Source organism: Grammomys surdaster, unplaced genomic scaffold, assembly GCF_004785775.1.
Source record: "Grammomys surdaster isolate TR1022 unplaced genomic scaffold, NIH_TR_1.0 165, whole genome shotgun sequence".
NCBI classification, from domain to species: Eukaryota; Metazoa; Chordata; class Mammalia; order Rodentia; family Muridae; genus Grammomys; species Grammomys surdaster.
In genome coordinates, this window is record NW_021604613.1 from 15,779,831 (window position 1) to 15,792,584 (window position 12,754).

Below are 12,754 nucleotides of genomic sequence, written 5' to 3' on the forward strand. Positions count from 1 at the left end.
TAGATAGATAGATAGATAGATAGATAGATAGATAGATAGATAGATAGAGAGATAATATAGCGAAAGATAGATAATAAATAATTGTCTAACATTATTGTGAAGACTGACAAACCACAAGATCTTTTGGGTGAATTAACAAGTTGAGACCCAACAGAACTGTGTAGAGTTCTAGTCTGAATCTAATGACTAAAACTAGTAAATCTAATGGTATGATTCTCATCCATAAGCCACCAGGCCTGAAAACACAGATGAGCTAATATTTCAGTTTAAGTGCAAAGCCAAAATAAAATCATAAACCAGTTTGAAGATACCCAAGACAAGGGAATTCTCTCCTATTCAGGAAAGCGTGGCTTTGTTCTACATAAGCCTTCAAGATGACATAAGAACCATGTGCCAAGGCTGGAGAGATCATTCGACAATGAAGATCACTTGTCAGGTTTGAAGAGAACCCAGGTTTGATTCTCAGGCCCATGTGGTGGTTCAGAACTACTCGCAACTTCATTTCCAAGATATCCAACATCTTCTGACCTCTGAAGGCATTAGGCATACATGTGATGCACAAATATACATACAGGCAAAACACTCACCATAAAGCAAAAAAAAAATCTTAATAAAACCTTTTTAAGAGTCACATGTCACAGAAATGACAATCTTCAGGATCTAGCTTACTGATTAAAGAGTACAGCTCATTCTGGGCAACCCCTAAAACTCCCAGAGGACCATGCAGATGCCACTGCACTTAGAAGATATACAGGTAGGTGCTCTTCCAACCTACAATTCTTGATGACAGAAAACTTTGTCTCTTCCAACCTTCAGGGGAAAATCAGGCCCACAATATATCAAATATCTCACTTGATTAGATAAACAGTGGAATTTACCTTTTATAGCATGATAACATTTTATATGTTAATGGTAGCACTTTATTTGTAGTAGTCACTGTGCTGCCTGATTTAATCTACCTCCTCTTCTATCACAGGCTGTACATTCCAGTTTATATTGTTTGTTGTTTTTGTCCTTGTTTGTTTGTTTGTTTGTTTTTTAAATACTGTTTATCTAAGTAGTTCTATCTGTTCTACCAAGTACTTGGATTAAAGATGTGTGTGTGTGTGTGTGTGTGTGTGTGTGTGTTCTCATGCCTGGTCTTTATGTTGTCATTTTATTTTGTGGTATGTGATGTAAGAGACAGGATTTTGTGCATGTTAGGCAAAGGTTTTTGAACTCCGCTCCATCCCCCACCATAGGGAAGGTATTTATAACATCATTTTCTATATTTAAAGTTTGAGGATTGGAGAAGTTGGGTGATGGTCTCCTACAGGACAGTAGGAGCCAAGTACTGAAAAAAGGAAGTCCTACTACAAACAGAAACAAAACAAAAAACCCAAACAAACAAACAAAATAGCAAAAGCCTTTGTTTTAACCAGAACATTCTACAATTCTTTTCACCCACAATAAATTTTGTCATTGTATTAAAGGAAAAAAAATGTTCAGAATGAACAATATGCCCCACAGGGTTTCATCAGAACTCTCTTCTGTTGGTAATAGTGATGATCAAGGTACATGTCATTTTTCCACTACCAAATAAGCTGAGAAGAGTAACACACTTTATCAAGTAGAAAAATCCAAATTCAGACTCCCATCTTTGGCTTCCAAGGCCTCTCTATGGTACAGATAGAAAAAGTGCAACTTTCCCTCCTGCTTTGTCTAAACACTGAAAAGTATCCCAGGTCTCAAGACATTTTCTTCAGTACTTTTTCCCACTCAGGTAAATGCCTAAATTATAATTCAGAGTATTTATTATAGAATCACACTTTCAAAAATGTTAAGGTATAAAAGAAATGTTTTATGAGTCTCCTACAAGTCAGGAATATTGATAAGCACTGAGGTTTCCCAGGTAGCCAAAGGTCATGGAGATGAGTAGATTTATTTGCCATACTGGCCAGTGAGCAGGTCACCCACATAGACACCCGTTAGGAGGCCCAGGTCATCTCAGCCAGGGAACATTCATGTGACTCCTTCTATCCAGGTGAAGGCTTATTGATTTCAAAGTTGGTTTATGTGTGAGAGATGGACTGAAATACAAGTAAGCTCTGGCTTCTTCTCCCTCTGGTTTACTACAGCTTCATTTGTTCCTTGTTTTATAGACCTATTGCTTTCCAGTGATGGGTGGGCCGAGAATGAAGTACCACCGTCCCCGCCACCACATCCTGGTCTAGAATGGGGCCTTGAAGATTTCAGTCACAGGTATCGATAAAATGATATATCATAATGTTCCCTGTTATAGTTTTTTCTGGGAAAACTCAGCAACCTTATTTTAACTCAATTTCTTTGCAGAATGGAAATCTCATAGTCTCCATTTTTCCTCCCCAGTGAAAGGTTTTTCGTAACTAAGAGCTTACATTGTTCATAACTGGCTTATTGGAATTTATTGAGATTCATCTTATATAATTAACATCACTAAGAAAATAGTTGATTTTCTCTTACAAGTTTGTAGACCAGAATAGCAGAACTCAAAAAACAAACAAACAAAGAAAACTCAAACCAAAAAACAAACAAACAAACAAACAACTCTCTTACATAGGAAGGTGCAAAGTAAAACCTAGGAAGCACAAAGTCTCAGGTTTTCTTTTTTTTTTTTTCACTTGTAATTGGCAAACCCGAAAGGAATTTTAAAAATAGATGCTCCAAGAAAGTTAATGGAACCTAAAAATTAAAGCAGCACCATATAATCTAAAATATCGAAAAGGGTACCCAATATTATAGCCGCTCTGTAATAGAAACTAGAAAATCAATAACTTTTAGATTCACACAGGCACAAAAGCGGAAGATTTACTAAGGATACATACTATTTAACTAGGGGAATTCATAGATTTTGTTCTTCTGATGAGTTTTAAAAATCATTAAATTGTCTCTTTGCTATTTTCTGTATTTATTATGGCTGTTAAAAAACTGTGTATTTTATTCCATTCTGTTTCCCATGATAACCCTGTGAAATTTCTTCATTTTTCTTACACCAACGCTGGTGTCATTTCTATTATGCTTTTTAATACAATGGGCTAAAAATAAGGCTACACAAGAGTATAGTGAACTCTATCAAAGGAAAGCCTGCCTATGTTGAACTGCATCTGATTTTAGATTTTGAAATCAGTTATTTTTCTCAAAACATTATCATGAAGAACATTGGGAATCACAATGTGCTAGGCCAATGTCAGTAGGGATTTTTTTTTTTAAAAAAAAAAGAACGTAGAATGCAGTTAGTTTTGCTCATTCTCTACATTGTCTGTCTTGATCTTGAATCCAAAATGAATTTGATGACATACAGAAATCAGTATTCTACACAGTTTCGTTCCCTCTACTTTACAGTTCCTTCTGTGTTTGCTGCACAATTCCATCGAGGTAGCACAAAGATTAATTCAGTAGAAAATAGATTGGCAAAAACCTAAGCAAAAGCAACATTGCTGGAGATATCCCAGGACATGACTTTGAACTACAGAGCTACAGTAATAAAACAAAAGCAAACAAACCAAATAGGTTGGTGTTTATACCAAAACAAGTACATCTGTCAAAAGAATAGGAGAGAAGACACCAAAATAAACCCACAAATACATGGGCACCTAATTTTGACAAACACATTGAGAACATACACTAAAGAAAAGTCTATTCGGCAAAGAACTTGGTGTGAAAACTTCTCTTTGCCATAGATGGAATCCACTAAAGAAAGCCACAAGCAATCCAAATGCAGAGTTGTGGAGCCCAGTCCCAAAGAATACATCTACAAAAAACTCCTGCAACTCAGGAACATTGCAGAAGACGGGGTGGGAAGATTGTAAGAGCCAGAGAATTGGGGAGTCTGCTGTGAGATTCTGCCTCCAGCAACATCAGAAGCTATACCCATAAAGTCTCACCAGCATGGCCACCCAAACATGAACTGGACAAGGATGACATCAATGACCTAGCCAAAGTGGATGAAGACAACATCCAAACGCCTCCAACCCTACACAGAGGCAACTGAAGAAAGCCAGGACTGGGAGAGGTGGGCTTTCCTAGGGAAGAGCACACCAATTGGTTGTGCAGTGCCAACCAGTCAGCCCTGAAAACGTACATATAAGTCACAGTATATGAACTCAATAGGCTATATGAAGGAATATATATATGTGTGTGTGTGTGTGCAGATAAGTGCATGCAAAACCAATTATTTTTAAAAAATGAAACCATGGATTGGAAGGAGAGTGGAAAGTGGTGCGTGGGTGGGTTTGAAGAGAGGAAAGAGAAAGTTGAAATTATATAATTAATTCATAATTTCAAAAATTAAGGAAATGCTTTCAAAAATTTCATATAACCACAAAAACAAAGATAGGAAAAAAAATTTGAACTATGATACGACCTAGCTATACCAGTCCTGGCCATATACCTAAAGAATTCTATTCTGCTACAGAGTGACTTGCAAGTCCATGTATATTGCTGTAGTATTCACAAAAACAATGGAATGTAACCAACCTGGATACACATCTACAAGAAAATAGATGATGAAATGTTACACACATATATATACACATACACACACACACACACACACACACACACACACACATATATATATATATGTCATCTATTCAGCAGACAAAGTTGGGAAACTTGCAGGATTATGGCTTGAAAGGGAAAGTACACTATGAGAGGTGACCCAAACCAGAAAAACAAAACTCCCACATTCTCTCTCATAATCAGATGGAAACTTTTAAAGCTTGTATGTATGTATGTAAATAAGAGATTGCTTTGTAAGAGTACATATAGACTACAAAATCATAGAGGCAACCTAAAGAGGAAGTAGAAGTATTGACAGAGGGACAGTCACAGCAGATCACATGTGACAGGCAAATGGAAGAGGCCAAGGAGTGGGATAGTTTATGTGGTGAGGACGGAGTGAGGAAAAGAAAAAAATAATGAAAAGTTCTTGTTGGAAAAATGCCATGAGAAAAACTGACTCCTTGTAGGCTAATAGAGAAACAAAAAACTTTATAAATTAAAGAAAAAATATTTTTTCTCTTAAGATTAAACACGCAGTTAATTAGGATGGAGAGGTCAGTACAAAATGCACTGGGAGACCGGAAGCCTGAACCCCAACTCTGTCTGCAGGATGAAGGACAAAGAGTGGATTCATGGAAAATGAGGGGGCCCATGAAGCAGAGAAGCAGCAGAAGAAAAGTCTTGGCAGGAGAGGGAAGAGTGCTGTGTTCAATATAGCCAAAACTTTGATATCTGGAGGATGCATCCATGGCAGCTGCTCAGCCATGTTCCATGAGCACCTTGAGCAGTGGAGAAGCATTGGATGTTTCAACATCAGGGATGAGTGTCAAACCCTGAGCAATTTCATGTGTGGATGGGGAAGCTATAGCCCATGGGACTTGTTAGACACGAGGGTAGCAGAATCTAAGAGAAAGGAGAAATTATATGGAAGGAAAGGACAGAGACATTTCTGCGGTGGATAAAACAAGTCTTAATGCTTTGCAACTCTCTCCCTCCTCCTGGGAACCTGTGACCTGTACCATCCTGCAAGCTGTTGTGTTGCCTAGGTGACCAGCAGCAGTGGGATTTGGATGTGTGAGGAAGGACTGGAAGGGAGCCAGAGAAGTTGAACAAGGAAGGCTGCCCCCACCCACAACACCTTTCAAATCAAACATGGAAAAGCTCTCCACAAGGGAAATGTATACTTTCAGAGGTCAAGTCTTCCTTTATACAAGAAAAGCTTATAGAGATGGGAAAGTAGACTTGATCAAATTTAATGCCTATTCTTTAAAACAACATGAAATCAGAACTTATTTCTGTTATATCAATGACGTTGCATAAGAGAGAAGTTTAAAATCTGTATGAATAAAAACAAAATATATGGGAAATGTGGTTTTTGCTGTGAAATCTCAATGAGTGATTAAATCAAACAGTAACAGACTGTGTTGAGTAGCTGTGCTAGCTAGTTTTTGTCAACTGACACAAGCTAGAGTTATTTAGGAGAGACTGTCAATTCAGAAGATGCTACCATAAGATTGGCCTGTAGGCAAGTCTGTGGAGGTATTTTCTTGATATGGGAGGGCACAGGTAACTGTGGATGGGGCTACCCCTGGGCAGGTGGTTCTAGATGCTATAAGAAATCAGACTGAAGCCACTGGTCAGTAAGCAGCATTTATCCCTTGTTTCTGCACCAGCTCCTGGATGATAGACTATATGCTGTAAAATCCAATTAACCCTTTCTTATTTCTCCAAATTGTTTTTGCTCATGTGTTTTTATCATAGCAATAGAAACCCTAACTGAGATAATATTGTTAGCAATTTAGACAATATTTGGTTATTCCTTCATTATTCATATCCCCTGTTACATATACAAGGCTTAGATCCGTAATGCTGCAAACAATTTTCTTGGCCGATCTTCCAAATCTTTCTCCTTGTCTTTTATTTTCAGAGAGTTCTCCTTGAGCGTCCACTCCTGACTCCTATGTCTTTCATATTCTTGGTTTCTTACCATTTTCAGGACAGCGGCATATGTTTCTTGCTGCCCTTATTTATTCATTATGCAGCATAATTTGACAGGAGTATCATTTCTATTTGAGAGATTCCCTGGTTGTTCATGCTGAAAACACGGCCTTTATCTAGGACATGTCTTTGGCCTGCTGTCAGCTTCCAGCTTCCCACGGCCTCCACTGCAGTCCACTCAGCCATGAGCACATGCTAACTTCTTCAAAATTAAAATATGTCATATTTTATACTTAATCATTGTGTCACCCTGACTCCTAATGCGTTCGATATGTAACATAAAATTGCAAACAATTCAACCCATCAAACTTACATGGCTATAATATTTTTTGCATTAACTGATTCAATACTATACTCATTTCTTCAGTGTGCTAGCTGCTGACGTTGGCTGTAACCCCATCATGTCTTGCATTACCCTCATGTCTCACCTTAAATATCTACAGGTTTGACTTCAGCTTTCTTTTGCATTTCCAGTTTGTAAGATGGCAATACGGATCCTTCTAGTGAACATTTCAAGCTGTGCATTTAGACACATTTGAAATAATGGTAACAGATGTATATAACATCAAATTAATGGATGTAATCAGACATATGTATATATGGGTAAATGATTTGTAACATTCATATGTACAGTACAGATTTCATTTATCCTATTTTCCTCAGTTATATCCTAATATTTTTATAAAAATAGATTTGTTTTGTTTGAGCAGATCCTAACTTGATACTCAATCATATGTCTTCACCATCCTATTTGTAGAATAGTGATAGGTAAGAATGATTATTTCCCAAAAGTTTAGATGCTTTGAGCTCTTATTCTTGGCATGCAAGTCACTGAAAAGATAATCTAAGAGGCTGAACTACCTTAACCAATACACTCAGCAGTTGGGTAGTCTGTTATGAGCAGAGGGCTTTAAATGCAGTGAAATCTTTGTTTTGAAGAGGAATATTCATATTGGCCATAAACATCTTCCCTGAAGGCTGTCATTAAAATATCCAGCATCATCTTTGATCAGCTACTTGGTTTTCTTTAACAAACCTAAAATGCAAGTTACTTAGGAAACTAATCAGACCTTCAATTTAGAAGGAGAAGACTTTAATATTTATGTATTCAAACCAGTATTTTAATCCAAGTTTGTGACTTGGGTTCAGGGTTTGCTCTTAAGCAGCTGTGTGACCTAGGACCACCAGTCCCCTTCTTTGAGCCTCAAACTCTTATCTAAGAGATGGATGGCCCTTAATTCCTTCTGTCTCATCTTTGAATCTGTCAAGATCATGTGTCCTGATGATATTAAACCTGCATCATCACTCAAGATCAAACCATAAAATCTTATGTGCAAAATAAAGGATGAATAACACATGTAAAGACACATGCTGTCAAAGCACCAAAGCACGAGGTAGCTGTGATCTCAGTAGCATCTCAGAATTCTGTAAAATTACAAGGAGAAATAAGAATACTTGCATTTGACCATGTTGGCATCAGTAACACTAAATGAGTCATGGATTCTTTGGGCACAGTTGGCATTCTCTGGCATCACTGGACATGTCTATAGCACTTGAAGGCTTTCTCCATTGACAATGTACCAAGATAGAAAGAAAGAAACCCTAAGAATCCATGTAACAATAAAGAGTAAACTCAAATTTTCTACATAGTTTTCATGGAAATGAGTATACTGTTTGCATTGGAGAGAATCCTGAGCCTTCATTCTGTAGCCACCTTAGCACACAGAAATGCAGCTTACTAATATTAAAATATGACAAACATTGAGTTCTTACTGTGTGGTAGGGTCTATTCTCACTATTTTGCATATCTGAATTTGATAAAACTTTTACAATGGCCTTAAAGAGTGAGGCTCTTACTTCACATTTTATAGATGAGGAGACTGAAGCCTAAGGGTGGACAATATGATTATATTCCTTTTATGTAAAAGGACATTGTGGTACAATGACTTGCCTGAGTCACACATCTAGCAAGTAGCAGTCAGGATGTAAACTGGTTCTTTGTGTTCTATGACCCTGACTCTTGCATAATATACTGTGGTACCTCTCAGGAGATGTTCTATTTCTACCCACTAAGTTATAATAGTATAGGCTCATTTATTCATTCATAAGGATTACTATTTCACAATAATGACAGGAAATATTAAACATCAATGACAAATTAAAAAATAAACTTGGCTACTGTATTTAGTATAAAAGTTGAGATTGTTCTCTGCATTTTAGAGGAATCCTCATTGAAGATTAAGGTAGTTGTTGCTGTTTGATGTTTAAAATGCCCAACCTCAATCCTTTCAGACTGTCTAAGGATTCAGATTTGTCACCCAGTTTGAGTTTAGGATAGAAATCATGCTGAGATGAGCTGCTCATATACACCTTAGCAAACCCGAGTATAAAGGAGAAAGCAGTTGCAAGTTAATTTATAGAAAGTGAGTACTTACTTCTTTCTAAACAAAAGTAAGCCACTGTCTGAAATTTCTTTATATAATCCTTTGTACTGGACCCCCAAACAAAATAGAGTATTCAGTAGAAGCAACATTCTCTAGATTGACCCCAAGTACTAAGAAATCCATAAAGGGCATTTAATGTATTTGTGTCTAAATTGTCAACTGTGCTGTTCGTGTGGCTTTCTTTTGGTGTTATTGATGGACAGACTCTGCTTGCATTAACATTACTCTTTGAAGATCACCGAAAAAGGTAAAACTCAGTCTCCTGCAGCCATCAGTCATTCAAGATGGTTTTCTTTATGGAGACATCCCTTTCACTGCTCTTTAAAAGGCCCCACTTATCCCCTAGGAATCTCTTAGCCCACTTTGGGCTGGGGTAGTATCTAGCCACATCCTTTGAAGTCTTGGAGCTTGCTGAATACCCCTCACCCACCTGAGGTGTATATGATATAGCAGGATCCTAATTAGCAGAATCCACTGGAAGAACAAAAGACGCTATTAACCCAAACACAATAGTTAAATTACATTGCAAGAGAACATATATAGGCCAGAACTGATACATTCCATAAAAGAAGTCTGAGGGTCAAGAGTAGGTTTAAAATAATGGCTGTACAGATACTTATACCCAACCAATGGTCTGAAGTCAGGGACACCTGTGGTTGAATTAGGGAAAAGCTGGAAGAAGTTGAGGAGGAGGGCAACCCCATAGGAAGACAAGCAGTCTCAACAAACCCAGACTCCTGAGATCTCTCAGACACTGAGCCATCAACCAGGCAACATACACTAGCTGCTCTGAGGCCCCTTGCACATATATAGCAGAGGATTGCCTGGCCTCAGAGAAAAGACACACCTTATTCTTGAGAGACTTGAGGCCCCAGGAAATGGGGAGGCTTTGCAGAATGTGGGGGTTGTAGGGGTCAGGACATCCTCTTGGAGATGGAGGAGGAGGAATGGGATGAGGAACTGCCAGAGGGCAGAACGAGAGGGGGTAGTAACTGGACTGTAAAAAAAGATTAAATATAATAAAAAAAATACATGGCTGCAGGCTGAAGGAAAATGATGAGGAAATGTGTGCAGTGTGAGAAGTATGTATCCATGTCCACCCATAATCTTCCTCCCTCCCTGCCTCTTAGTCTCAATCCAAATATAACACACACCCTCTTTCCATAGCTCTGGAGTGGATTCCACAGGATATTTCCCAGATCAACATGTCAACTTCAGAATTGTGACACCAGCCAGGCAGCCTGAATCGATTAACCTGAAAGCCTCCAAGAGCATGGACCTTGGTAAGTGATGGGGAGATGCATCAAGTCAGCTGTCCAGTCTCCACCCATCTGACTTTTAAAAGTAGTCCAGTTTTTGTCTCTTCAACTTCAGAAGCTGTTCAGTCTATCTTTCCAGTCCCTCTCACACATGTAATTGCGATTAACCTGCTTGAACAGGAAAAAGAGTTGCTTAGTTTTATGAAGTATTCCACATAATTCTCTCCCTCTGTAGATCGAAAAAAAACAAAAACAAAAACAAAAACATCTAATTCTGGAAAAGTTGAATGGCACAAAAAAATCTTCAGCTCTCCCGCCTTTGCATTTGTGTGCTGGTTCCAGTTTGCATATGTCATGCCTGGTGGGCATAGCTGTTGTTTGGCCTGGGAAGAAAGTTGGATCAAATGGTACTCCCCACTGTTTTTGTAAACTAAATATCCCCCAAATGATAAGACATTAGAAAGAGAGCAGTGCTTCGGATCTGTTGCATTGACTAAACAGCATAGGATTTGTTGGCTTCAAGGGGAGATCCAGGACTCTGGCAACAGTGTAGACCAGAGCACAAGGCTGTAAGACTTTTCAGACACTGAAGTACATTGTTCCCACCCTCTGGGAACTTACAGAGTGTAGCATACACTCAGAGAAAAATATTCATTTTATCTTGAGTGTTTAGGGGCCAACCTCCTCAAGTGTTTTTTTTTTTTCTTGAGGCATATTACATATCTCATTAACATTAACAAGGAAACAGAATTATCAAAACTGCAAGCTCTACCCAATGGTGTGATAAATAGGGCTTATCTGTTGCTCATTTACAGAAGCTGAGGAAAATGTTCAATCTCAACGAAACGAGGGAAATTGATTCCATTTTCTATAAATTAACTAAATTGTTGGAAAGCATTTGTTTAATTGCCTATAGTGTGAGACAGACAGCAAAGCTCAACAAGGAGGCTACCATGGGCACTGGTCAGAAGGGGACCTGCTCTAGAGCAAACGTGTGACAAACCAAAAGGCTAACGTGACAGTGACATCTGTGATTACTAATAATTTAAGGAGCAATTCATTTTCTTGAAGTGCTTGATAAACATTTCCTGTTCTGTCTTGCCAGTTTCTCTATAAATAAGATGAATGGATAAAAACGGCTCTTAAATTTGGGGAGGAAAATATATTGCTGTTTTTCTCATTTAATTAAAAAAAATGGCTAGCATTATAATTCTAAAATCTGTGCCAGAGATAAAACGAGTATATCATTCATTTTCGGAGAGAAAAAAGTCTACACAATTATTAAACCTCGGTCATGTACAAAAGTATTTATTTTTTATCATATTTACCCCTGTCCTCAGCTCCTTCTAAATTCACCCTACCCACTTTTTTTTTTTAACATCAAGTCCAAGTAGTCCTGTCTTGCCCATATATTCCTGAGACTATAGCTTTCCACTGGAGGGGAGTTGACTCACCAGAGGCTATACTCTTAAACAAAAATGCACTTTCTCCATTTCACTTGCTAATACAGCCTCAGCTAATGGTGAGACTCCTTGCCTACCACCTTTCTCCATGTTGGTCTGGCTTGAGCTTGCACATGTCAGGTCCCTGCTGTCCCTGTCCTTTCATAGTAGACACAGTTTCTTTGTGGCCATTGCTGTCTCTGGCTCTTGTACTCCTTTATTCCCCTCTTCTGTAATGATCTTGGGAACAGGGGCATGATATAGATGTCCCTTATAGGGCTGGGGATTCTGGAGTCATTCTTTCTCTATACCTTAACTAGTTGTCTATCTCCATCTACTATCTCCATAGTAGATGTCTATTGCCATCTACTGTGAATAGAAGCTTCTCTGATGAAGATTGAGGGATGTGATGATATAATTAATACTGACACTTTATTTTTGAGAAAACTTTTTCTTTCAAATTGAATCTTATTTCTGAAATATGTATGTTAGCATTCATCCATCACAGTTTTATTGGTCATGATAGGTATGCTCTATTGAAAATGGTAATAGTAACATTTGTTCAATTTATTCAAAAATCCATGGGGTATTTTACTTAAAGACCTAAGTTCTAAGAAAAAGAACTACATGGTTTAAAATGTACTGTTCCAAAGTGACTTAGTTGGCTGCTATCAAAACTTTTTATTTCAGCAGTTGTCAAAGTTGAGCCCCTTCTGAGATGTATGAGCTTAAGACTAAGAGAGTTTTAGAGTAGGCAGGACAGGACCATCCTAGTCCTTATCCACAGAGAAAAGGTTGAGTGAGCTTGCTAAATGTGTTGTTTTTCACACGGAGTAAACCCTTCGATACTCTAGTGCTGAGCATTTGGAAGTGTCTACTCTTTGATTACAGAAGTCGTCGAGTGTTGTTTGTGGCTTAAAGTACCATTGAGAACTCTTGATCATATGTGTGTATATACATATGTATGTATGTGTGTATATATATGTATAGTTTAAAGTGTTGATAAATGATCATGTTTAGGGGAATAATCCTCTCAGCAGGATAAAACACAACTTCAAAAGTTCAAAAATAATAATAAACCCTAGGGCTG

The 12,754-nt window shown here is 38.0% G+C and overlaps 1 protein-coding gene across 1 annotated transcript in view; it reads left to right on the forward strand.

Annotated features, from left to right (window-relative positions):
• Pard3b (par-3 family cell polarity regulator beta) overlaps window positions 1-12,754 on the forward strand; it is a 951,194-nt gene that overhangs the window by 544,321 nt on the left and 394,119 nt on the right. Inside the window, exons 15-16 of the mRNA XM_028765737.1 lie at window positions 2,142-2,241; window positions 10,131-10,246. Of these exons, the coding sequence (XP_028621570.1) occupies window positions 2,142-2,241; window positions 10,131-10,246 (216 nt within the window). The remainder of the gene's footprint in view (window positions 1-2,141; window positions 2,242-10,130; window positions 10,247-12,754) is intronic.